Raw genomic sequence first — 25850 nt, 5'->3', positions numbered from 1 at the left:
AGCCCAGCTTTGTGGAGTGTACGGCTTAAAGTGGTGCTATGTACAGAAACATTAATTGCCACTGTGGAGCTTTGCAGCTCCTTCAGGGTTATCTTTGGTCTCTTTGTTGCCTCTCTGATTAATGCCCTCCTTGTCTGGTCCATGAGTTTTGGTGGGTGGCCCTCTCTTGGCAGGTTTGTTGTGGTGCCATATTCTTTCCATTTTTTAATAATGGATTTAATAGTGCTCCGTGGGATGTTCTGGATATTTTTATATAACCCAACGTTGATCTGTACTCCTCATCAACTTTGTTCCTGACCTGTCTGGATGTTTATAGAGCTCCTTGGTCTTCATGGTGCTGCTTGCTTGGTGGTGCCCCTTGCTCAGTGGTGTTGCAGACTCTGGGGCCTTTCAGAAGAGGTGTATACATACTGAGATCATGTGACACAGGTGGACTTTATTGAACTAATTATGTGACTTCTGAAGGTAATTGGTTACACCAGATCTTATTTAGGGGCTTCATAGAAAAGGGGGTGAATACATATACATGTACCACTTTTCCATTTTTAATTAACATTTTTTTTTCATTTCACTTCACCAAGTGAAATTTTGTATGTCCTTTACATGAAATCCAAATAAAAATCCATTTAAATTACAGATTGTAAAGCAACAAAATAGGAAAAATGCCAAGGGGGTGAATACTTTTGCAAGGCACTGTAACACTCATAATTGAGTTCAGGTGCACCTTGTTTCTATTGACATTTGAAAATTCACCTGTGATAAATTCAGCTGAATGGACATGATTTTTGTCCTCTGTTCTACAAACCCCATAGCTAACTTTGCATATCAGAGCAAGCCATAAGGTCAAAGGAATTGCCCATAGATGTCAAAGACAAGTTTGTGTAAAGGCACAGGTCTGGGAAAAGGGACCAAAAGAAAATGTGCTGGGCAGTGGTACCTCAGGACCTGGATGAAAAAAAAATGTCTTTACACAAAAGAGGAAATAGCCCATGAACAATGCTTAGAGCAGCTTAGGACATGATAGAGAGGGGTAAAGTAGAAGGATGTTGGTATCCCTTTCTACTCTGGAAGCCTCTGAATGCACCTTTATTCATCTTTTTATTCTGCTTTTTTTCCTTTTGTTGAATACATGTACACTGTGCAAACAAATGACAAATGTGCCAATAACACAGGCAGGTGCTCTAAGCCTTATTATTGCTCAGCTTTGTTTTCCTACGTATCTATGTAAAATATTGTCACTGGTTTTCATTCTGTGAGCATCCCCTCACTGATAGCAAGACAGTGTGTGGAGGAGTGTGTTATAAAACTACCACACCCGAATTCATTCATTAAAGCCAGACAGTCAAACCCACAGTAGACAATGCATTGTGTAGCCAGCTGCATTACAGGATGGTCATGGAGACAAAAGAATCCAAGAATCCATGAAGATCAATGATGCTTTCTTTTCACCAGAATGAACGATCCAACAAATACCTCCATGATCTCTTTTCTTGAACATTTTTGGGTGAAGGGAAAACTGGTCTTTAGCTTTGCTGCCGAGGCCATCTGTAACAGAGATATGGAGTAATGGAGTGCAAAAATGCTTTATTACAACATGACTTTACAATAAGACCATTCAGACTAAGCAATTTCAGTTAACAGAATTACCTTGGTGCAAGGTAATACCTTCTTCTATTAGAGTGTCTTGTTCTTAACCTTGGTCTATAACCATGTCCTATGGGTTAAAAACAAACAAACAGTGGAATTATTGTATGCTTTCTAACCCTAGATTCTACCTAATGACAAACAAGCCAACACCACCAATGAAATTGAGTGTTTCTATGATGTGTGCAATGTACCTTGCATGTGGAAGGCTGGACCCCTGGATTGCTGTCTGTAGTAGCTGTCTGAGGTGCTAAGGGATTGGGGTTCACATTCTCTGTGAGACTCTCCATCCATGGGCCTCCCTGAGGAAATGACAGTATCATTGAAACGTGATTTTAATTATGGGGCTCAGTCCCTAATTTACTAAGGAATAGAGAAATTGCGAATCACTGGAAACATAAACCATATAATTCTCCGAAGCCTGAACTCCACCACCACCTCCCCACAAGCCTGAGGCAGTGATTACCAGCTCAAATGCAGACATAAATTAGAGACAGACTTTTTTTTTATACGTATACTTGAATATCATATTTCTACTGACAGAATACACAATCTGAAGGGAAAAATAATCCCCTTCTAAGAAAAATGAACCAAACCAGAAACACCAGTGAATATACTCTTTTTGTCTTGCAGTCATGTAGGCAATTGTATTATTATGAATGTCAACTTGGTATTTTCACCCAGAAAAGGAATTTTACTACAATGACATGGTAATGTAATATGCTTCTTAATTAAAAACCAAAATATAATAAATGTAGCCAACTAAATATTACAGTGGCAGACTGTGGATGACAATACAAAAAACAAAGAAATGCAGCAAACATGATATAGTGTTAGCAAAAATATAAACAAGGCTCACCACTGAGACAGAACATGCGTTTCATGCACTGTTCAACATCAATAGAAAAACCAGATGGAGACGATTTCACCACACGGTCTCTTTTAATCTCACTAAAGAGCCACAGTATGCTGGATGCCAGTGAAAAGAAAAAGGGCTCCAGGAGTTTTTAACAGCCCCCAGGTTATAATTTTGTTGTCTTGTTATGTTACTTAATATAGTTCACATCCTATAAAAAAAAAACCTATTCTTGTTATGACAAAGCAGTGGCCGTATCTAAAGTTGGCTGCAGAGTGTGTCATTGCCACAGAGCAGATGGAGTGTATTATGCAGGGAAAAGGATATTGTTTGTCTGCAAGAGGCACCAGAACTGAATTATTCTCTACAGTACAGTCCATGCTCTCCCCTATCAGTCCATTCTTATATTCATGTATTCTTATCATGCAGTGATGACTGGCTCTCTAAAAATGAACTAATTATAGCATGTTCAAACCTGCATAGTAGAAAAACAGCAACATTTAATCTCTCCAATTTTACTTTGCATCTCAGCAGTGAATTATTGGATAATATAATAATATGCAGCCTCCCAATGTTCAGTTAATTTTTTTCCATGAGGCTGTGGTAGCTCAGTGGTTAAGGTTCTGTGCTTGTAAATGCTGTGCTCCAGGACTGCCACTGAGCTACTTTTGGGCCGTCAAGCAAGACCTTAATTGCCATAAGTCACTTTAAATAAAAGTATTTACCACACAAATAATTTAACTATAAAGCAAAATGTTTTTGTAGCTCTTTGTGGTTGGAAATTCAGATTTACATGTGGATAAACCTGTACAAAAGTAAAACTGCTCTCTCACCATGCTGAAGTCTGCATGGAAAACTAAGGATAGTAGAACCATGTCTTCTGCAGGCTTTGAGCACCAGATCTCGAAGTGTGAGAAATAGTGATATCCATGCAGGCTGGAAGGAAAACAACACACTGTATATTACTGGAAATAAATTAAGATAATATTTAATTAAAAAACACAATAATTATTTTGTCAATGTCAGAGTTAATGTTTTATTTTCAACTACTTGCTCCTCAACGTTCAATAATAGAGCCAGCTAATTCTTATATAGTTATTATATTATATACTATAACTTCACAGAATATTATATACTATATCTTCACATATAATGTGCTTTTTATTACACAAACCACATTTGTACCATGCGAAGATATGCTCAGTATTTAATTAAACTTCCATCCATCTTCTACCGCTTACTCCTTCTTCAGGGTCGCGGGGAACCTGGAGCCTATCCCAGGAAGCATCGTCCAGGTACACCCTGGACAGGGTGCCAGTCCATCGCAGGGCACAAGCACATACACACTCACACAGCCATTCATACACTACGGACACTTTAGACACGCCAATCATACTATAAAGTATATACCATGCACTATACCAAGCATGTCTTTGGACTGGGGGAGGAAACCGGAGTACCCGGAGGAAACCCCCGCACACACAGGGCCCCAGCGGGAATCGAACCCCAGACCCTGGAGGTGTGAGGCGAACGTGCTAACCACTAAGCTACCATGCGCCCGATTTAATTTTAATCGGGCTTAATGAATGTTATTCTTCATCCTTTGTATTTCCTTCGACAGTCGTATGGAATGAAATCAGAATATGAACCTAGATTTGTAACACTTGAGAATGTTTTTCACCTAAAATGCTTGATTTCTAGCCAAATTATTTTTTGTTTGCAAATCCAGTCATGCTTTAGCATATGACCACCACAGAAACCTGTGTGTACATATACAGTATATGGTATCCACCAGAGGCTTGCCGGAAAAACGGCTGCTAGTCTGGTTCAAAGCTAGAGCAGCACGTCAGACATCTGGACCGCTGGCTGGGACTGGCCTGACCCATCAAAGAACATACTGTGGTCACTGGAGAAACAATGTTACTCATCCACAGCCTTTTCCCAGTTATTGCTGAATACATATAGTGGGGTCTGAGAGCACGAGTGAAGTCTGAGAGCACTAATGAAAATGCTTCAAATTTACATTCTTTAATAATCTAATTTACAATTTTCATCACAAATTGTATTATTCAAAACAACTTGAGTGAAATGTAGAATCTTTCAAATATTTACATGAATTTCAGAGTTCCTTAGTATTTGGTACATCCCCTTTCTGCTTTAGTGTGCACTCAAGTGGCCGTGGACTTCACAAGTTTGTGCAAAACCTTATGATCCATTTTAGATCAAATCATCAGAGTGCTGTCTGAACCCATACTTCAATAGAAGAAATTAGGCATGAGGAAAAAAAACAAAACAGTTAACATGGTCAATATCACACATTTGCTTACATTTATATAGGGACCTAGAAATAGTGCCGAATCTTGAATATTAAATATTCAATATATTGAACATATACTTGTTTTTAAATATTTCTAATTCTTTTTGTTCTAATTTAAAAAAAAAAATCCCAGATTTTTCATGTGGTCTCAGACTTTTGGACCCCACTGTATGTTAATATATTGCATCTCTCCCTCACAGCTTATAACACATTTCACATCACCAATATTCATAAGAAGTTTTTCTCTACTCACATTGCCCTCTAGAAGCTCCTCCTTAGAAGCTCCTCCTTGTGTTTGTACGTACTTAGAATGGAACAGCAAGCCATCAAAGATTTTCCAAGGCATGATCTCATTCATTGCAAAAGGAAAACCACAGGCACTATTGGCAGCAATCAGATAGGTTAGGCCCCGTACAAAGAGGGAACCAAGGTGAACAGCCCTTGGGTCCACCTGAGGAACCTGTAAAATCAGTTATGCAAATGATTTGCTTAATTTTGTTAATAAATAAACAGAAATCTATTCATTAAGTAAAACCCTCAAATCAGACAGCCAAGATGAGCAATTAATTCAACACACCAAAGTCCATTATATATTTGACTACATTGAGGCTAGAGCACTTGGAATGTAACCCAAAGAAAAAGTAGAGAAAACGGGATTGGGGGTTGGGGGGTGAGTAAGATTCCCCCTCAACTGTCTGCTGCTCACCTGGCTACCTCCCCCTAGCCAAGGAAGATAAGAAAAGGACTGACTGATTAGTGCCTGTGACACCAAAATGAAAGACTTGCCTACCACCTGCTCTGCTCTCAAACACAGCTTATACTAAAGTAAACAAAAGGTGGTCAGTACATGAAGTCAGAAGCTTCAGTAATCGTCGACGACCCAAGCCTTTATGTCCTCAATTGTAATATTATACAGACTAGGGCCTAGGTTTTTCTGCAACTGTGTAGTTCAGAGCAATTTTATTGGCGTACTGGCTTAATATAATTTACAACTCAAACTACTTCCTTGCTGAGTCATTATTGTACTTATTGAAAGCTGGATATTATTTGGTTTGTTTAGATTAAAAACACCTTAAAGAAAAACAAAACAAACAGTGGACATGCTTGGAGGCCTGCCAGTGAATATCTAGTTAATGATTACCATTAATGGTAGCTTGCTTCCACAGAGATAGAGTGCAGAGCTTTACTCTTAGCGCAAGAGCAGCAGATGTTCTTCCAGCATTTGACCACAGAAACAATGAAAGCTGCTCTAGCCAGATGTCTGTGAAACTAAGACAAGGCCTGGGGGCACAGATTAACATTAATGGCAACTCTTAACCTTGTGAGCAGATCATTCACCTGTGGGATGATGCATCTGTGCCATTTCATCTCCTGAAACATTCATGTATGGAGAAGAATGATGAACAATAGAGTCCAGTATACATGGGGGAAACAAAATGTGTATAGTTTGCATTTGAAGCAACTGGAATACTTCACTACTGGGGTGAAATTTTCATTTCATAAAGTTTCTCCAAAATATAAACTGCCTGTAGTGCCCTTGATTTGCACCCTTGATTTGTGTGTGTAGTTGTTGGTGCTTTAGGCACACAGAGGCATCCGTGTGTGTATTCACATTCCCTCACTGTCACAATGCGGCACGGGGGAGAGAGAGATTGAGGGGGGTATCAAGCAGCCCCAGGAGACTCTCCTGCCATCTGTCTGGCTCTTAAAGCTTGCCTCGTCTCCCCCCCTCCACCTCCTCCCCTGTGATCCCCCTTTCACATTTCAGGCAGATGTGACCGTGTTGCTCCTGATGGGACACAACAATAGCATGTGCAACAGGTGCTCCTGCCTTCCTCTGGCACATGGGAGGCAGGAGAGCTTCACACACTTTCATCTGGCCAGCGGCAAGCTGTCGCCACAGTGACATAAACACACACACACGTACACGCACGCGCACACACACACACACACACACACACACACACTTGCCTGAGTCACTCAGCATCTCAACACCTGCTGCTTGGTGCCCTCAAAACACATATACCCTGAACACAATCATTCACCACCCGACATATTACTGGAAATATAAACTCCCCTATCTCACTTACCCTTTACTGAAATGTACACACAGAAACAATGCTGACATGTTCAAAACAAACAACCATCAAAGCTCAAAAAAGTGCAGAAACAAAGCACAGTAAACTATCTACTTACTAGTAGATGCTTGTTACAGAATTACAGAACTTCCCTGAAGTTATCCCTCAAAAATTAGAACAGATGTAAAATAATATGAATGAAAATAACTACTGCATATAAACAATTTGATATATCTGAGTGAGAAGGTATATCAAACAATTAGACTTAATAGAGTATAGTTACTTTAGTTCTCTGGGCTAAATGCATGGTTTATTTTTACCATGCAACCAGTGACTGTGTGCACATCTGGAGGTGAAGGGAATTGGTACATGCACGGAAGCAGCAAAACATGTAAATCAAGCAGTGGCTTCCTGGATGTTTCCTGTGAGTATCTTATTAGTCCCACATCTCCACTGTAGAGAACATTCAATATGGCCACCCCAAAACCATGGGCGCCCATGGAAGCAATGTCTTAAATAGTGTGTGTAGTAGGTTTAAATTAGGGAGGGAGCTGAAATAGGCCTGTGGTCAACAGCAGGGACGTCTCGGAGCCTGTCACCAGAGCACTGCTCTCAGGTTCAGACCACAATTAGAGCAGTTTTTGGGAGGAATGTTGCAAAGCGACCAAAAATGATCCCCCCAGTCTCTTTTTTCTCTTTATTCCTGAATAGTGAGAGAATCCAACACATCGTTCAAGACAACTTGCTGTTTTGAGAGAAAAAAACAAAGGTCTCATAAAGTGTTGGTTTGGCAAGAGAGAGAGAAGTATTTACCCTGAGTTGCAGCACTAAGGAAATCAGCCTGCAGTCTCCTTGAGAATACATGATACAAATGTGCTTTAATCATTCACCAAGGCCCAAAACACTGCACTGTTTCTGTTTATGTGGAGACTGCGATTTTAAAAAACACAAAGTGCACAAGGCTGGAGGGCACCTTTGGAAAAGATTACTTATTTTAGCTAATGATGAAGGAAAGACCTAACTGTAGACCAATTTTAACACTTTCAAGGCTCAAACCCACTGAAAACAAACTTCATTAATCTGCATGTAAATTCCAAAGGAGGGAAAATACACATACTGCTTACCCTCGTGCGTTGCAGGTCTGTATAGGACTTATATCTGATGCAGACGGCTTGACTTAGATATGCATCTATGTCTTCTAGGGAAAAGTGTTTAGCCTAAAATAAGAACAAATATTCCTCTTTAGTTCACAAGCAGTTTTATAATATAGCGTACAAAACAAACAATAAGAGATAAAAGATAAAGAAAGGCCTTTTCAGTTGAAGCAAGCAGGAAAGTGTTATGTAAACCAACAAGCTAGAGTAAATAATCAGTCAATGTGTGATCAGGTTGCAAACATTATGTAGTCCATTCAAGCATAACACAGACACATACAAGTTAAACGCACCTGAATAGCTATGTATGTTACAAGACATATCACAGCTACCAAAGGAGTGTCAAACGATTTCAGATCTTCAGTAAAGTCCTGTAGGTCAAAAACAGCCAGGAAAGTGGACACTTGGACACTTGTCACCTCTGAGTCATTTCCAAACCAAAGGGCCGTAAGGTCAGGAGTTCCCTCTGTTAAATGACAGTAAGCGATTAATGGAATGGCTGCAGGGAGGGCAGTGCTAGCAGAAAAAAGCATGCCGTTTATTTTTGGTGCTCTTATTCATATTATTAACAGGTTGTGGGCTGCTTCTTAACAATTTAAAGAGCTCTTACTGACCCCAAAAAATAATAATAAAAAAGTATGATGTCTGGTTCTTATAAGCCATGAATCACATTGTCTGACTGTGGCTCCATCAGAAAAATAATCCATCATACTGTAATAAACAAAATTGAATAGGTATTTTGGCCACAAATCTAAATGTTTAGTCAATTGTTTAAAGAACATGATCAAATATGAAGCAGCTTTACTGAGGGCACAGGACATAGTTACATACATATACACTGCTTCATGTATCCTCTACTAGAAAACTGTCACTGGAAATACATGTTAAAATATGTTAACATTTCAGTGTTGATATGTCAATAACCATACACACAAAGCAACATCGGAGTGTCTTAAAAACAAACATAGTAGAAGAGTGTGGTGAGAGCAAAACTTTACTATGAGATTTGCACTTTTAAATTTATTTATTTATTTATTTTTTACTTTTATGGATTGTTCAATATGTGTCGACAAATGTCAGTCAATCATGCTCATTTCTAGATTTTAACCTGAAAAAAATATGAAGCACCTGGAAGGTTTAGAGGCTTTGGAGCCACTTTTTTCGGTTCTTTAAGTGGATTTCTGGGAAAAACAAACCATTCCTTCACAAACAAGGTTTCACCATAAGAACCTACAGAAGAAATTGAGAAATGAGAAGAATATATTAAATAATATGAAATTCTGTGAGCAAACTAAACATTATAAACAGTGGTAACCTGTTTATCATACTTTAAATGTATCTTTTAAATTTTAGGAAGGACAGCAAAGAAAAATGGAAAATGTCTACAAATATTTAAATGTTTAAATTAATTGGTGATGCAGTGGGTAGCATTCCCCTCACAGTTCCAGGGTCCCAGGTTCAACCCTGTGCTTAGGTTACTGTCCGTGTGGCATTTTGCATGTTCTCCCCATGTCCATTTGGGTTTCCTCCAGGTTCTCTGGATTTCTCCCACTTCCCAAAAACAGAATTGACTGTCTATGCTAAACTGAATGTGTGCGTGGGTGTGTATCATGGTCTGCAATGGACTGGTGTCACAGCCGGTGTGTATACCCACAATACACACAGTGTTCCTGGGATAGACCCTGGAAATTAGTTTATATTAATTCTTGTGCTTCTATTATTAATTATACAGTATGTCTGTAAAAAGATAAACATCACTACTTGTTGAATATGAAATTGATGAACTGATGATTTATTCTGAAAGCATGACAAGTTAAATATATTTAACAGTTAAAGAAGAAACTTACTAGGCAGGACAATACTGTAGATATGTTCTCTAAGTGGTTGGTATAAAATAGCCTGTGGTGGCAGTCCAAGATCCTCATCTTCCAGCGTATTGCTGCATTCCACCACCCCATTTTGGAGGATATTATAGATCATAAAACTCTCTGCTCGAATGTGCTTCTCTTTTGCTGCCTGCAGGACAGAAAATTAAAATTACTGAAATGTTTTGTTATTTTATTTTTACTTTAAAATAGTGCTAGTGTTCAGTTATACAATACCTGTAAGATATCTTTGTTCAGGTACTTTTCCAGCACACACACCAGCTTTGGGGAAGGTTGGCTTCGATCTAACCAAGGCGAAGTTTGTCCTGGGAGAAGATATGACTGGATTCCCTTTTCAACAACCTCCATATCAACTTTGGATAAAGGTAGTGAGGAGATGCTACATGCTACATCACTGTTTGGACGATGGCTTTTTATGAACTCCGCTGCTGTGTGGACTTTGTCACCCTGGTGTTTTTTCCCATACAAGGTCAAAGCATTTTTACGGAGACTCTGCAGTTGATGCTCTGGCACAATGTCGTTACCCAGAATGCATGCCAGTAAAGGAAGATCAGATTTTTGAAGCTTCAGGATGTGACACAGCTTTTCTCTGGAATACTGCACTGTGGTCATATTTTCTACTTGGAATTTAGCAATGGACATATATGGAACTGTGTCATAAATGACAAAGTCTGTATCCTGACCAAGAATACCTATACAGTTGTTACAGAGTGCATATTCAGCAATCTCGTAGTCCCCTTCACGAACAGAACAACATGTTTCTTGACCAAGAGATTTTAGTGCAAACATGGAGAAGATGGACAATCCTGAGGGGAGGCAGAACATTTCTCTATCTGGTTGCTGATGGTGATTCTTAATGTAGTTAAATATTCTGGCTATGTCCTGATTGACTCTGAGGCGTCTTTTCACCCATTCTGCTCTCTTCTGTTCCTCTATGGTTCCATCAAAGAAGAAGACCAATCTTAAGCCTATCATTGTGAATGCATCCACAAATTTGTGCAGAAAATGCATGTACTCTTGCCACTGACCACCATGGACCCAGGCTTGACACTGATACCAGTACCTCAAACAGGCCATTCCATCCACCACCACAGTAGGCATTATGTCAGGATGGGCTTCGGCATGGGCTGCAGCCAACTGTCTCAAGTCCACATGTATGCAAGTCTCTGGGTAACAAGTCTCCATAAAGTACTGTAAGCCTTTCACCCCCATGTCTGCACACTTTATTTTGCAGGTTCAGAACTTGAGAGAATAAGCATAAATTATGGATATTAATTTCAATGTAATAACGCAACACAGGATTCAGATTTACATTAGTGAATATATTTTTCATCTATGTGTGCACATCAATTAGTTATTTCCTGGATTACCTTTACTTAGTGATATGTGCATTTTGGTTCTCAGGTGTTTTATTTGCTTTTGCATAAAGGAAGATTGAACTTGAGGTGAAGTAGAATTTTGTGTGGGTCCCGATTTATTTATTTGTTTGTTTATTTATTTATTTTTACAGTGGTGGAAATTACAACCCACCATTATTATCACCTCAATAACTGAAAAGCACTTAGGTCTAGGCTATACATTTTTGCCTTTGGTTGAATGTCAACTTTGGATATTGTTTCAGGAATAAAAAGCTCCAATAAATAGCCAGAATATTACTCTACACACTTGAATAATGAACCTAATATTCTAATAGTTATGTAAAATAAATCCTTACTAATAGGGTCCATTATTTATTTGTTTATTTATTAATAAAAATTGTCTGCAAAACGTTTCAGAATTCCTGCTTTAAATTAATGGACAGGTTGGCAAGTAGCCTCATTTTGTCGTAATTTTGTCAACGATGCAGAATATAGTTTAAGCAATCCCACAGACTATCCTAAAACTGCATTATAACTGTGTCACGTACAGACTGTTTAACTGTTATTAACGTTATTTGTCATTTGGTCAACAGTTTCTATTACAAATAAGCGCAGGACGCAATAGAACATGGAGGAATAGTGACAGTAAATCAGTACCCAAAATGTACATATCGTCTTTACAGCAAAAAATTATAGTTATATATTTAATTAAATTACATGCAACGTTTTACAAACACAGATTCCAAAGCACAAAACGTCGTATCAGTGTAACGTATAAACGAGTAAACAGTCCTACTACTGCTGGGCTAATGCTAAAGTTATCAAGGAATCAAAAAAGACAGCATTAATATATCCATCTGATAACTTGAAACACATTGCAATACAAACTCAAAAAGCTTACCATTAAACTTTACGATAGGCAACAAATTGTCACACAGTCTGCCAGACACTATGCAATGTTTACAGTGGATATCTGCACACACTTCCGCTTCCGGAAAAACGCACACAGTCCTGTAGCGCCTTAAAGGCGCAGCACATAGCATACTGCAGGACATGTATTCTCTCTCTCTCTCTCTCTCTCTCTCTCTCTCTCTCTCTCTCTCTCTCTCTCTCTCTCTCTCACATAATTAAAAAAAATGGTAGGCTATGCTTTGAAGAGAATACTAACTCTTGTAACATGTAAAGATTGCAAAGAAAATTTCACTGAAAATTTAAATGAAATTGAAACGACCAAATTGAACGAATGTCCGTTCTGACCATTTTATCTGTGAATAAATGTTTGAACTTCTGTGATCACCCATTTGTCTTTGACGTGGGGGTTTTGTAACATGATGTTATGTACGGTCTATTGGGAAATAAGCAGAACAACAGTGACATAATTCATTAAACTGTACCAATTTTAAAACCTGTCACTTAGCTACATTTAAAAGTAGCCTAGTTGTAACAGCTTAACCATACTGCACTACTATATCAGACTAATTGACAACATAAGCCTATTGGGTAGCTACACACACACACACACACACACACACACACACACACACAAATACAGAAGCATCCCAAAAGAAACGGTCTAATCATCATCTTTGCCGGTTGTGTACAATGCTTTCGTAATGAGGGCTTTAATCTTCGGCTTATTATTTCACCATCAATTGCAACCACTACTACATTTTGCTTAATGAACAAAAAGTTAAAAATAAATAAATAAATAAAAATCTCGTGGGCTTGACTTCTTTTGAATGTTTCTTTCTTTTTTTCTTTTTCTTTTTTCTTTTTTTCTTTTTTTTTTAACAACTAGTGGCTTCCCAAAGTCTTACAGTAGCCTTTTATGGTAAACTAGTAATAGCTCACAGGCTGAATTCGCCTAACTACATGTCTATCAGTAAAATAGGCTATTGATTTGAATCACTGTCTATAACCATCTATAACGAGCAGTTTGTTCCTCTGTGGGTTATTGTTTGTTTTTCTCTTTCATTTTGAAGTTTCTCAAATGAACAAAACCACCCTGGGGAAAAGGGGCAGATGTTCTCTAAGGGGCATCGGCACGCGACTCCTCAGCCGAAGAATTCAACTCGCACGCGCGCACGCCCGCACACACACACACACACACACACACGCAATAGACAGGGCACTGGGACTACCTGCAAGTTTGCAGCAGCTGGCAAAATTAATCGGATTTAAAATGCAGAGACCTACCTGGAATCAGTACTAATCTGTTAATCTCGTCCTTGGACTGTTAGAATACAAAGAGAAAACACGCAGAGAGCACAGATGGTCGTTTGCCATTAGCTAGACCTGGATGCTGGATGTTTTCATCCTCAGTGTTGCTTCTTATCAATCATATGCGCAGGCTCGGGCCACGCGACTGCTCCTTTGTCATTGTAATCGGCGCGCGACTTCTGCTGCGTCACGTTGCTGCAGCTTGTGTCTACTCTCAAATAAAACAGCAATAGACCACAGAGCTCATTTATCCTCTTTTTTGTCTAGATAAAAGGAACTATGTGCTATGCGTCAATGCATAAAATATATTCAACTGATAATATCTATGCAAGTCGGTGATCAGGGAAGTGTGTAGCTGTTGTTCTATGCATTTTTATTTTCGTTTTGGACAAGACGTGTATTATGTTGTTGTTTTTTTTTTTTTTTTTGCGTTTTCCATCTTGTTTATTAACAGGACTGATCTATAGGCAACAGGTCTACCCTTGAAGTCATATCCCTATTTGTTATAGCACACTGGAGTTCCCACGGGCCACTTTTACTTGCTTCCACCTTCCCTAACCATATGGCCAGTGGCCTGCCATTCACTTGCGGTTTCTTTGCCATGTTTCCAGTCCAGTTTAGAGGAGGACTCTGTGTTGTGCGCAGGAACAGTGGAGACATGCAGTTGAAATGTGGGGAAGAAGAAGAAGAAGAAGAAGAAGAAGAAGAAGAAAGCACGCCATTTGGTTGGGAGCAGATGGTTGGCTTGGGAGGGGGGTGCTGAGCGCGTCTAAAGGCGTGTCGTGGCCTTCAGAGAGAATCCCCAAAGGGCTCCCCTTGTATTCAAAATCAATGAAAATTAAAGCGCAAAGAAAAGATGAATAGTCAAACCTCGAGTCCTGGGCTTTGTTCAGCACAGCTACTGGTGGGCAGGAGTTAAAGTACAACAGCCCCCTATAGAAACACTTAAGTTAAACAGTCTCTCCATAGTCCAGCTCCAAAAAGGAGGCAGAAGGGGAGAAAGAAGAGGGGCTTTCTGCTTGATTTAACCAAGACAGAATCGCGTGGCATAAATTATTCTTGAAAAGAATAAACGAAGTGGGCATAAATCCAAGAGGTTTCACTTTGCCTTTCAGTTACGCTTTGCTGTGGTAATCGCGAAATGTGTGCTACGTCCGGATAAAGAATTGTCCAGTGTGATGTGATGAGAGATGGTTGGGGATGTTTTCACTGGTCAGCTGGAAGCTGTATTGATGGATTTTTTCCTGAATAAAAAAAGCATTGTCATTTTTTAAGACACAATCGAGGACGTTTGGTTTGACATCTGTGAGCTATCATTTTAGAAGAGTTGTGAATTGCAAGCATCAATTTGATGAGAATGATATTTTTAATCAGTCCAAATCCAAAATTAATCTGTCTTATTTAGGCTATGTTTTTTCTAACAATCAGGATATAGGCTATACTGTCACCCGCACTAGAACGAATTTGCATTCCATAATAGACTGCAAATACTCTTTTTCATCCACCTTCGCAGTAATTTACCTTCTACAAAGAGGTTTATGTGTCTACACCTAACTGTCTGCTTTGTAAACACAACTCCCTAGCTGCTACATCACTGACCGGTCGATTAAAAATATATTCAAATGCAGTTGCATTCCTGAAGGATAAAAACGGCTAGTCGTTTCAAATAACGCCCTAATGAAGACCACCCTCATACATGGAGACACACACACACACACACACCCACCCACACACACACACACACACACGGCGCGCTCGTGGGCATGCGCACACCTGCAGACAACAAGGACGGCTGTGTAATTAAATTTCATAATCACGGCGAAATTAACGTGTTTTATTTTGTTGTTCTTGTTATTGTTGAGCGAACACACACATAAAAGGGGGCAGTTATTTAGGCGATGTTCCTGCTCAAAGTGGTGCTCTCCCCCCCCACCCCCTTCCCACTACATTGTGAAGGGAGCAGGTGCTGGCCGCATTACCATACAGCTGAGAGCACAAAGAACAAACTTATTCTTCCCTCACACAATAACAAAGTGCTTTAATGACAGCCACGCGAGCGACACACACCCGCTAGGCTTTACTGCCCACAAGAAGTTAAAATATAAACTTTAGGGTAACCTCGTCCTCACTCAAATGTATACAGCTAAGCCAAATCGAATTGTAAAAAAAGTTTCCTATCTATCCTACATTAAAAAAATCTGTTCACTTAGACCGAATTGCCTTTAGCTTATATTCTTTACTATTTTTAAAGTGTGTTTTTTCTTACTTCTAAAAAAGCAAACAAAACAAAACAAAAAAAAAAAACACACTTTAAAAATGACTTGAACATTGCAACTTGTTGCAAAACTCTACATTAGGTTTTGCAACAGATGTAAAAAGATACAAGTTCTGAGCATGACCCTTCCAACTAGGCTATTGTTCACCTTAAAATGATCAATGATCTAATGACCAAGACAAATCGTGGGTTCAACATCTACTGACCAAATCCAATTCTACTTAATGTTATGTAGGAAAAGTAATGACTTACATTATCCATGATCATTGGTGAGATTTCACATTGAGAGAATATAGAGGATGCCATTTAATACCTGTTTTATTTTAAATATTTGAACTTTGGACGGTTTTGACGGAGGCTGAGCAATGTTCACATGGATATGTGATGTAATTTGAAGGTTTGTGCCCGCATGTGTAGGATTCTTGTGGTTGAATTTTTTTCCTATATGTAAATGAGACTTTTCCCCCACTCCTTTCTGCAGTGGGGAAAGGTTGCACATTTTACAGCTCAGTGACCATTTGGCGATCTTTGGGGGTGTGTGTGTGGGGAAAGGGGTGGATGGGGTGGAAAAGTGTCCCTTTGTGACAACTCCAGCCAGATTGGGGAGTAGCTCTCATTTGCATCTCATTACCCTAGAAGGCGCACTCTGTATATAACGGGCAGCAGGCGGACTGGGACATCAGACATTCACACACTCACTCTCTGTCCAATGGAATCAAGAGCTTCGGAGTAAAGGCGTTCGGACCCCTACAAATCAGCGCAAAGTAAACAGCACAATCGCGACCTGCTGTCTCTGCTGCATCTTTATGTGGAAAGTGCAAGTGAACCGGACGCACTGACAACTTGGAGTTATCGCTCTTTTTGGGATTTACTTGTATGTTTTTACAAGACATGACCTGCAAAATAAGATAAAGCGAATTAAAAAAGTGCATCAACGCTTTGGCTGAAGAATTCACCTCTTCACATTGTGTTAGTTGTAGTTTACATGACTTCTTGAACGAGCCGACCCGTGGACGTGTAACATCTCCATGAAGATCTTTACCACCATGGGGCGACTTATGATAGCTGCCATCCTTTGTGCCATGCTAAGCCAGGTAATGCAAAGTGTGTCTCTGTGTTTGGTCACGCGCAAGCTAAAAGAGCCCAAAACATAACCTCATATCATTTAATTATTAATTGTATTTTTTTTTCTTTTTCAGATTTTATGCTCTGGGGTTTTTGAGTTGAAGTTGCAAGAGTTTCTCAATAAGAAAGGAATAACGGCCAACACTAACTGCTGTAAAGGAGGATCCTCATCAGCGATTCAGCAGTGCGAATGCAAAACCTTTTTTAGGATTTGCCTTAAGCATTACCAGGCCAATGTATCCCCGGAGCCTCCGTGCACATATGGCGGAATTACTACTCCTGTTCTCGGATCAAACTCATTTCAAGTTCCTGAAACTGTTTCAGACAGCACCTTCACCAACCCAGTTCGCTTCCCTTTTGGATTTACATGGCCGGTAAGTAGGTTCAGATAATTTATTTCGTATTCCTCTGCTTTATATAGCATAAATATGACTAAGCATCATTAGACTTTAACGCAAGGTCAATTCAGTACCGGCTGGTCCATTTACAACACTCGGACAAGTGCTGAAGGCATGGAAATTTTTTATAATCCCTAGGGAAGATATGTTATCGGCATCTCAGCGTGAAATTCCGAAAGCTTTCATTTTTTTACTGCAGTTAGGGAAGTGTGAACCTGGGAAAACAGCGTGAACCACAGAGTTCTCACACCTCCATTTATCCTCCACTTCCGTTATAGACCTCAGGATTCCGACTGTAAGAATGTGTCCATAGCCAAAACCAAACATAAACAACGCTTTTTAAAATGTATTTAATTTGACTTACGTTTCCTTTCTCATTTTACAGGGAACATTTTCACTCATTATTGAGGCACTGCACACAGACTCTACTGAGGATTTATCAACCGGTAAGACCAACTGGAAAAAAAAAGTTTCAAAACAATAACAATCTTCTCATAACTAGATGGAAGAATTAATGCCTTATTTTCTGTTAAAGAAAACCCAGAACGTTTGATCAGTCGTATGACCACCCAGAGACACCTGACGGTCGGAGAAGAATGGTCTCACGATCTACAAGTGGCTGGGAGAACAGAGTTGAAGTACTCGTACAGATTTGTGTGTGATGAACATTACTATGGAGAAGGCTGCTCCGTGTTTTGCCGTCCGCGAGACGACGCTTTTGGCCACTTCACGTGCGGAGAGCGCGGAGAGATCATCTGTAATTCCGGATGGAAAGGACAATACTGCACAGAGCGTAAGTAGGCTAGCTTGGGAATTATAATTTAGAACACATATTTATCAGATAAGAATTCCTCTGAAGGTGATGCATGCTGTAATGATAATATCTTGCATATAATTATTTACCTCTGTGCGGAAGTGCTTCTTGCATCACGCATTCAAGTAATTCAAAACAGAGCCGTTAGCTAAATAATGGCACGCGTGCCTGATACTAAAATCTTCACCTGATTGGCTGTTTGGCAGAGCGCTCATCGCTGATTGGCTCAGCGGGGTTATGTATTGTTGAAGCGGGCAGCTGCTGAGTGAGAGAAGACAATACAGCAGCTGTCCTGCACTAGCAGCGTGTCCACCAGCTGTCCACCCTTATCTCTGCGACATTATGGGGAGGGGGCTGTATGAACAAAGTGGAAAAAAGGAACTTCTGACCCACCGGTAGAAGAAAAAGAGGCTTTTGTTTGTAAATCTTTTGTACAATTGCGAGTGTGTTAAGCAGGGTCTTTTTCCCAGGGTGATGACAGAAGCATGATTTTCTAGACACCTACACATGGGGCAGCTAGCCCAGAGCAGAATGAATTACTGAATTTGTTTGGGAAATGGTTTGCAAATGTGCCTGAATGCTAACTTCAAAGATGTTACTACTTACCACAATTAATGTATCTATTCTCTTTTCTTTTTAGCAATCTGTCTCCCTGGGTGTGATGAGGAGCATGGATTTTGTGACAAACCTGGTGAATGCAAGTAAGTATAAGACTTTTATGAAGAAGAAAAAAGAATTTGTTTTATTATACAAGAGGATGAATTCTAATCTGTTTTGTGTGTTGCTTTAGATGCAGGGTGGGCTTCAGTGGAAAATACTGTGACGATTGTATCCGCTACCCTGGTTGCTTACATGGTACCTGCCAGCAGCCATGGCAGTGCAACTGTCAAGAGGGCTGGGGAGGCCTCTTCTGCAACCAAGGTTAATCTTGATTAAAAATGTTTTCAACACTGCATTTATGCATCAGCAACATGAGGTACCTGGTACCTTTGGCAGAATACGGAACTGGAGAAGTAATACTTTACATTGTGTTTCAGATCTTAATTACTGTACACACCACAAACCATGCCAGAATGGGGCCACTTGCACAAACACTGGTCAAGGCAGCTACACATGCGCCTGCAAGCCTGGTTTCACTGGAGCAAGCTGTGAGATTGAGGTTAACGAGTGCTCTGACAGCCCGTGCAGAAATGGAGGAAGCTGCACTGTAAGTATTATTGAGTTGATATATTTGGGGTTTTTGACCAAAAAATAAAATTTAACACTAAGCCATAAGCTCTTCAAACCTGGAACTCTTTTTCTCTAAACACCTTTTCCTTGTAATTCCTTTGTTTTCACAGGATCTTGAGAACACATATAGCTGCACCTGTCCTTCTGGCTTCTATGGAAGAAACTGTGAACTGAGTGCCATGACTTGTGCTGATGGCCCCTGCTTCAATGGTGGACGGTGTGCTGACAATCCTGACGGAGGATACTTCTGTCAGTGTCCCATGGGCTACGCTGGCTTTAATTGTGAAAAGAAGATTGATCATTGTAGTTCAAATCCATGCTCAAATGGTAAACTAATACTAAATTTGATTTGAAATGATGCAAAAATTTATTTCAGTTTTGGATGTTCAGTGGAGTTAATCAGTTTTATCTAATATCTGTTATTTCAAATCTTTCTCAGGTGCCCAGTGTCTAGACCTTGTGGACTCATATCTCTGCCAATGTCTAGAGGGTTTTACAGGCACACACTGTGATGACAATATTGATGAGTGTGCTGGCCACCCCTGTCAGAATGGAGGAACATGCCAAGATGGAGTCAATGACTACACCTGTACCTGCCCACCTGGATACACTGGCAAGAACTGCAGCCTGCCTATGAATAAGTGTGCGCATAACCCTTGTCACAATGGAGCTACTTGTCATGAACGGGATAATCGCTATGTGTGTGCCTGCATTCCTGGGTATGGAGGACGTAACTGCCAATTTTTGCTCCCTGAAAATCCTCAAGGACAGCCTGTTGTAGAGGGAGCTGATAAAAGGTACTCTGACGATGACGAGGACAATGTATTTCCATGGACAGCAGTCTGTGCTGGGATTATTTTGGTGCTTTTGCTCCTGCTTGGGTGTGCCGTTCTAGCCGTGTACATCCGCATAAAACTGCAGCAGAGAAGCCAGCAAGCTGATAGTCACATTGAAAGTGAGACTATGAACAACTTGACCAACAACTGCGGTCGAGAGAAGGACCTGACCGTCAGCATTATAGGCACTACGCAGGTGAAGAATACCAACAAGAAGGTGGACTTTCAGAGTGATGACACGGGTGTAGAAAAGAAAGGTTACAAGTCTCGCTATTCATTAGTGGATTACAATCTTGTTCATGAGCTTAAGCAGGAGGACTTTGGAAAAGAGGACTTGGAGAAAAACGATGTAAAATGCGAGGCTCTTGACTCTGACTCAGAAGAAAAACACAGAAAACATTTTAAAAGGTGAATAATCCTGAAGCATTGTCAGAGAAACCTGTTGTGCTTGACTGAATCTTTCTGTATCTAATTTTTTTATCTTTGAATTTTAGTGAGACATCAGAGAAAAGTCCAGAAGCTGCATGCAAAGACACAAAGTATCAGTCTGTCTTTGTAATATCAGATGAAAAGGATGAATGTATTATTGCAACTGAGGTGAGTTTATCTCTAAATAACCCACAAGACACCTACAAATATGTAAGTTTTCAATGATTCTTGTAACTAAAAGAAAACTAAATTGATCTTTTTTGTTTTGCAGGTATAATGCCACAACAGAGCTGTAGCTCGTCTTGCTCTACAGGAGGTTTTACTCCAGTATATGCTGCTCAAACCAGAGGGAAAGTTTCCTTCTTGTGACTGCTGCTGTGGGTCTTATGTTCATGGTGAAGTTCAGAATGAGCTGGTTCTCAACTGAAGTAAGCACAGTGACTGCAGAAAAAGGATGTTGAGCCATACTGGCTCGCACTCTCAAAGTTTATTTCCCAGGAATTTGCCAGATGGACTTGTTGCACTTCCTGTAGGGAGGTTTTATTTTGTTTGTTTTTGTTTTTTAACCTCATTGCACTATGGAGGATTGCTTTTAAAAAATTTATTTAACATTCAAACATAATTACTGCATATAAGTATGCACTGACTGCATTGTCTATCTCTGACCCGTTACACAGGTCAGGAGAGGAAAAACACCGCCATCAAAACTGTTTAGTTACTGATATGATTTTTACTTTGTAATATTTTTTTTATTTAAATTCTATTTGTGATTCATTTGTTTTGGGGTTTTTGTGAAGTTAACCCAGATATAATTTAATCTTTTTCCCATTTTGCAAATTTGTATATTGTATATAAGGCACTTCGGGTCATAGTGACTGTTTTTCAACAGTAATGTATTTAATTGTGTTGTTAAAACTTATGGGAATTGTTTTATAAGTGTTGTTCATGAAGAAAATCACCTTAATATTTTTCCAAATAAATCCTGTATGAAATATTTCCAAATGACTCAATCTGGTGTAAAGAATTATTGAGATAGTTCAAGATAGGTAATAAAATATTGTTTTGTTTTTAAATTCTTAAAATTAGTCTCAGTCCTAATTCATTACCGGCTGCTCATTTTGCTCAAAATGGCTATGGTTAATGTAATATAATTTTCCAACAAAACTTTGTTGCTTTTTGTAAATTACATTTTATGGTTATAACTGAAAATTGGCTCCAATGCCCCTGTGCACAAAGTGAACTCCATAAAGACATGGTTTGCCAAGATTGGAGTGAAAGAACTCGAGTGTCCTGCACAGAGCCCTGACCGCAACCCAAAGTACACCTTTGGGATGACTTTGAATGCTGACCGCACCACAGGCCTCCTCGCCCGACATCAGTGCCCAATCTCACTAATGCTGTAGTGGCTGTATGAGCAAATCCCCACAGACATGCTCCAAAGTCTAGTGGAAAGGTTATCACAGCAAAGAGAAAATAATCTGGAATGAGATGTTCAAAAAGTACATATAGGTGTGATGGTCAGGTGTCCAAATACATTTGGCCATATAGTGCATGTTGTCACAGTAAACCTCATAATAAATAACACAAAAGCACATTATTTTAGGCAAACCACTATAATATTGAAACCAGTGATGTTGATCCACACAAACTAGCAAACAATAAGTGGACTGATCTAGATCTAGAAGTAGATTGCACTTTTGAATACTCTTGAATTCTTATAAAACATTACAAGTTGAGGCTCATGTTGAATTTACAAGTAGATAATTATAGGATTTTACAGCATATTAGTTACAGGATTTACACACCAGCAAAATGACTCTGATGTAACAGTCAGATAAAATAGTTTAGTTATAGCTAGATCAACCTTCCTCAGGCCTTCAGCTCAAATGTCATCACACATATAGCAAATTAATATGCAACTCAATTTTAAGAAGTAACATAACAGTTGATGCTACAGTCATATCATACCTATGCTCTGCCCTGCCTGAATCATCTGCACCATCACTGTGGTTAATTTCACAAAATGTTTAAAGAACATACCAACAATAGCAACATAAAGTTTTAATCACTTTCGCAGGGTTTTTTTTGTAAGTATGATCAAGTATGCAATTAGCAATTATGTTAACCCAGAGAAGGACAAGTGAAATATAGTCTAGCAAGCTTTTTAAAATAAATGATTCACTTACGATAACTTAACTGAGGGGTTCAGTCTCTTTTACTGAGTTCTACTCCAACTCAGTAAAAGGAAAATTCTGAAGGAACCTAATTTTATTTTATATCAGATGCTATAGAAAGTAATATACATTTTGTCTTATTGTTAAACTGCCCAAGGCATTTGATTCCTCTATGTCATCTCAGCGACCTGCTACTGCACACACACACACACACACACACACACACACACACAAATATATTTCACTGTGAGTGGTGGCTTATCCAGAGAGGCAACCATACATTTTAAATTCTGTTGAAATACTAAAATACTAAAAATGTTTCTATTTGATAGATCCATCCATCCATCCTCTACCACTTACTCCTTTTCAGGGTCACAGGGAACCTGGAGCCTACCCCAAGGAGCATCAGGCACAAGGCAGGGTACACCCTGGACAGGGTGCCAGTCCATTGCAGTTGCCAATCACATACATACTCATTCATACACTACAGACACTTTAGACACGCCAATCAGCCTACCATGCATGTCTTTGGACTGGGGGAGGAAACCCCCACAGCACGGGGAGAACATGCAAACTCGAGCCCCGGCAGGACTCAAACCCTGGAGGTGTGAGGCAAACGTGCTAACCACTAAGCCTCTGTGAGCCCCAATTTGATAGATATAAACCAATATTCCATTGATTTTGGTCACATTTCAAGATGTTGTGCAATTGAGGGACAGCATGTTCAGTGCCCAATATAGCTCTGCAGAGATACTTGCACCTAGTGGTCAAAAATGGGAATAGTGATCTAAAACAGGCACTAAGAGTGGCCTATTGAAATCACTCTGCCCCATGCTATATGAATGTTTTGTGTACAAGTGGCAGGAGAAAACACAGTTAATGATATTATGAAGATATTATCGCTTCTGTGTTCACGTTTGCACACTGTGACAGGAACCACACCTGCTGAATTGAGCACAGGTGAATTTCTTTTTTAAAAATCCATTTTTAAAATTAGCTGAAATTAACAACAACAACAACAACAAAAAAAAACACTAACAGCTTTTTAACCCATTATTTTCAATTCTTTCCATGACTAGAATTGATGTGATTAGCGAGTCTACAATGTCTACACTGCAAGCTATGTAACTAGCTAGGTTTTTAATATGTCTTTCGAGTGCAATTATCTACAACCAGAAACCATAATAATTACATCAGTTGCTTATAAAATTCTAAAATCTGATTTCAATAAAGCCATGATTGGGGAAATAAATTGCACATCTGAAAGTTTGACAAGATAAACTTCTTTACAAATGAGGAAACTCAAACAGTGAGGTGGCATTGTTATATCAGAGATGTTAATTTGTGTGTGGTTATTCATCTGTGCTGGGGCACTGGCTTTTAATCTCTTATTAAAAATTAGTATACATAGTTTGTCCAATTTCATTCAAGTCTTGTTGACTCTCTGCCTATTAAGGTCTGCCTATTAAGGATTGCCCTAAAAAACACAAGATAGCCTATAGCACAAGTGTGATAACATCTCAACTTAATTTTTTTGAGGCTATATTGATATTAAAGTCTTACTGGCCCACACAAATCTATGATCATGAGCTGCGCCTGTCCACTGGCTACAATGACCCTGAATTAGATGAGGTTTGCTAAACATCTTGGTTTAATGTCTCATAATGAGCTTTTCAAACTGACAGACAAGTATTTACTTTCTGTTTTCCTATTTACATAGCCATATGCAGCCACAGAGACAGAATTTTCATTGGAGTTAAAGTAGCTACACTGTGTTTAAATGTGCAAATCTCTAGCAAATAACTGTCTTCTTGGTGTCGACCAGGCTTGTGATTTAATGATCGCTACACAGTATTACACTGTCACAAAATCCAATGACATTTACCCTGATTATATTATATTGCTAGACCTGGCAACCTTTATCCATTTTGTGTAGGAGTGCTAAAGTATAAACTATTTTCCTGTATTTTCAGGTTGTTTCTTTTCAGTTCTGAATAACTAAATAATATATTGTAAAAAAAAAACAAAACAAAAAAAAAACTATTTAATCGCCAGCGAACAAAAATCAATATTGCGAGTGTTGACTAATGTTGAATATAATGTGTATAGAGTTAGTCATCCAATGGATAGGCACTATTTCTACAGATTGCAGGGCTTATGACAACAGTAACTCGAGATACAATAATTGTGTTGTCTCTGAGTATAGTAATGTGATGCATCATTAGGGGTTCATTAGATAACGGTGTTCCAGTTGGCTTCATTGTTCCATTGTAATTTTGATCTCTAAATTGTTAAACTTTACAAATATTCTTGAAAGCTTGTCCTTCATCAACTAATGTCCATCTTGAACTAAATAATCTTTGTGATAATTCTCAGTCTATGTTTACAGCTTTCCAAAGCAAAGCCAAGGATATGGCCTTCAAATGGTGTTCTAAAGACTTATTTCTGACTGAGAATTCTGGTCATTTTAGTCTTCTAGACCTCAGTGCTGCTTCTGATACTATAATTGTACAGTGGTTGATTCAGGTATTATGATTGTATGCAGAGGACAGCCTTGAAGTGGTACCTTTTCAATCAATATTATTCTTTTTTCCTTTGTTGCTCACTTTATTTATGTCCTTTATTTATTGGGGGGAATGTCATTGATGCTGATCTTCATTTCTAATTTAACATAACATTTTTTTTATTATTATTTTTTGAGCTACAAAAAATGTAAATTGAAATTAAATGTAGAGAATATAAGTGAATTTGAATTTTATTTAATGTACATGCGTACATCAAGGCCAGCGTGCTTTGCGACAGTCAACAAACTGTGTTGCATGCAATAATGGAGAGATCCAGGCAGTGGCACACAGACAAGAGGAAATTTAAAAAGGTTTGGCAAGATGATTTTTTATTTACTGAAATCAATTCAAAGGCAGTGTGTCTAGTTTGCAAACAGGCAGTTGCTGTTTTGAAAGAGTACAATATCTGTCGTCATTATGAAACAAAACACTCTTCAGCTTTCTCAAAGTACAGCGGCGAGGCGCGAAAACAGAAGGCTAACGAGATGGTTA

At 39.1% G+C, this 25850-nt stretch overlaps 2 protein-coding genes across 4 annotated transcripts; one reads left to right on the top strand and one right to left on the bottom strand.

Annotated features, from left to right (window-relative positions):
• Window positions 1–1065: 1065 nt before the first annotated feature.
• fam120b (family with sequence similarity 120B) lies at window positions 1066–12328 on the bottom strand. Of its 3 annotated transcripts, XM_053620734.1 has the most exons (11): window positions 12195–12327; window positions 10152–11177; window positions 9897–10065; window positions 9178–9279; window positions 8343–8515; window positions 8020–8112; window positions 5071–5277; window positions 3334–3436; window positions 1839–1946; window positions 1648–1714; window positions 1066–1545 (listed from the first exon to the last, which is right to left on the bottom strand). In XM_053620734.1, exons 2-11 carry the CDS (start codon window positions 11145–11147, stop codon window positions 1524–1526), a joined length of 2040 nt encoding a protein of 679 aa, XP_053476709.1. In that variant the 5' UTR covers window positions 11148–11177; window positions 12195–12327; the 3' UTR covers window positions 1066–1523. The 3 variants fall into 3 exon arrangements, 1 of the variants encoding a protein (XP_053476709.1); XR_008385539.1 differs by lacking the exons at window positions 1066–1545; window positions 1648–1714 and having other exon boundaries at window positions 1927–1946; window positions 4613–5277; window positions 12195–12328; XR_008385538.1 differs by lacking the exons at window positions 1066–1545; window positions 1648–1714; window positions 1839–1946 and having other exon boundaries at window positions 3333–3436; window positions 3686–5277; window positions 12195–12328.
• Window positions 12329–16834: 4506 nt separating this feature from the next.
• On the top strand, window positions 16835–21961 carry dld (deltaD). Its single transcript, XM_053620162.1, has 11 exons — window positions 16835–16882; window positions 16964–17287; window positions 17697–17757; window positions 17847–18104; window positions 18766–18826; window positions 18916–19046; window positions 19163–19332; window positions 19466–19682; window positions 19795–20599; window positions 20686–20788; window positions 20892–21961. Exons 1-11 carry the CDS (start codon window positions 16835–16837, stop codon window positions 20895–20897), a joined length of 2184 nt encoding a protein of 727 aa, XP_053476137.1. The 3' UTR covers window positions 20898–21961.
• The last annotated feature ends 3889 nt before the right edge of the window (window positions 21962–25850 follow it).

This window comes from Ictalurus furcatus, chromosome 3, assembly GCF_023375685.1.
Source record: "Ictalurus furcatus strain D&B chromosome 3, Billie_1.0, whole genome shotgun sequence".
In the NCBI taxonomy this organism is placed as follows: domain Eukaryota; kingdom Metazoa; phylum Chordata; class Actinopteri; order Siluriformes; family Ictaluridae; genus Ictalurus; species Ictalurus furcatus.
Note: the sequence above shows the minus strand (reverse complement) of the source record. Positions and strands in the feature narration are given on the sequence as shown.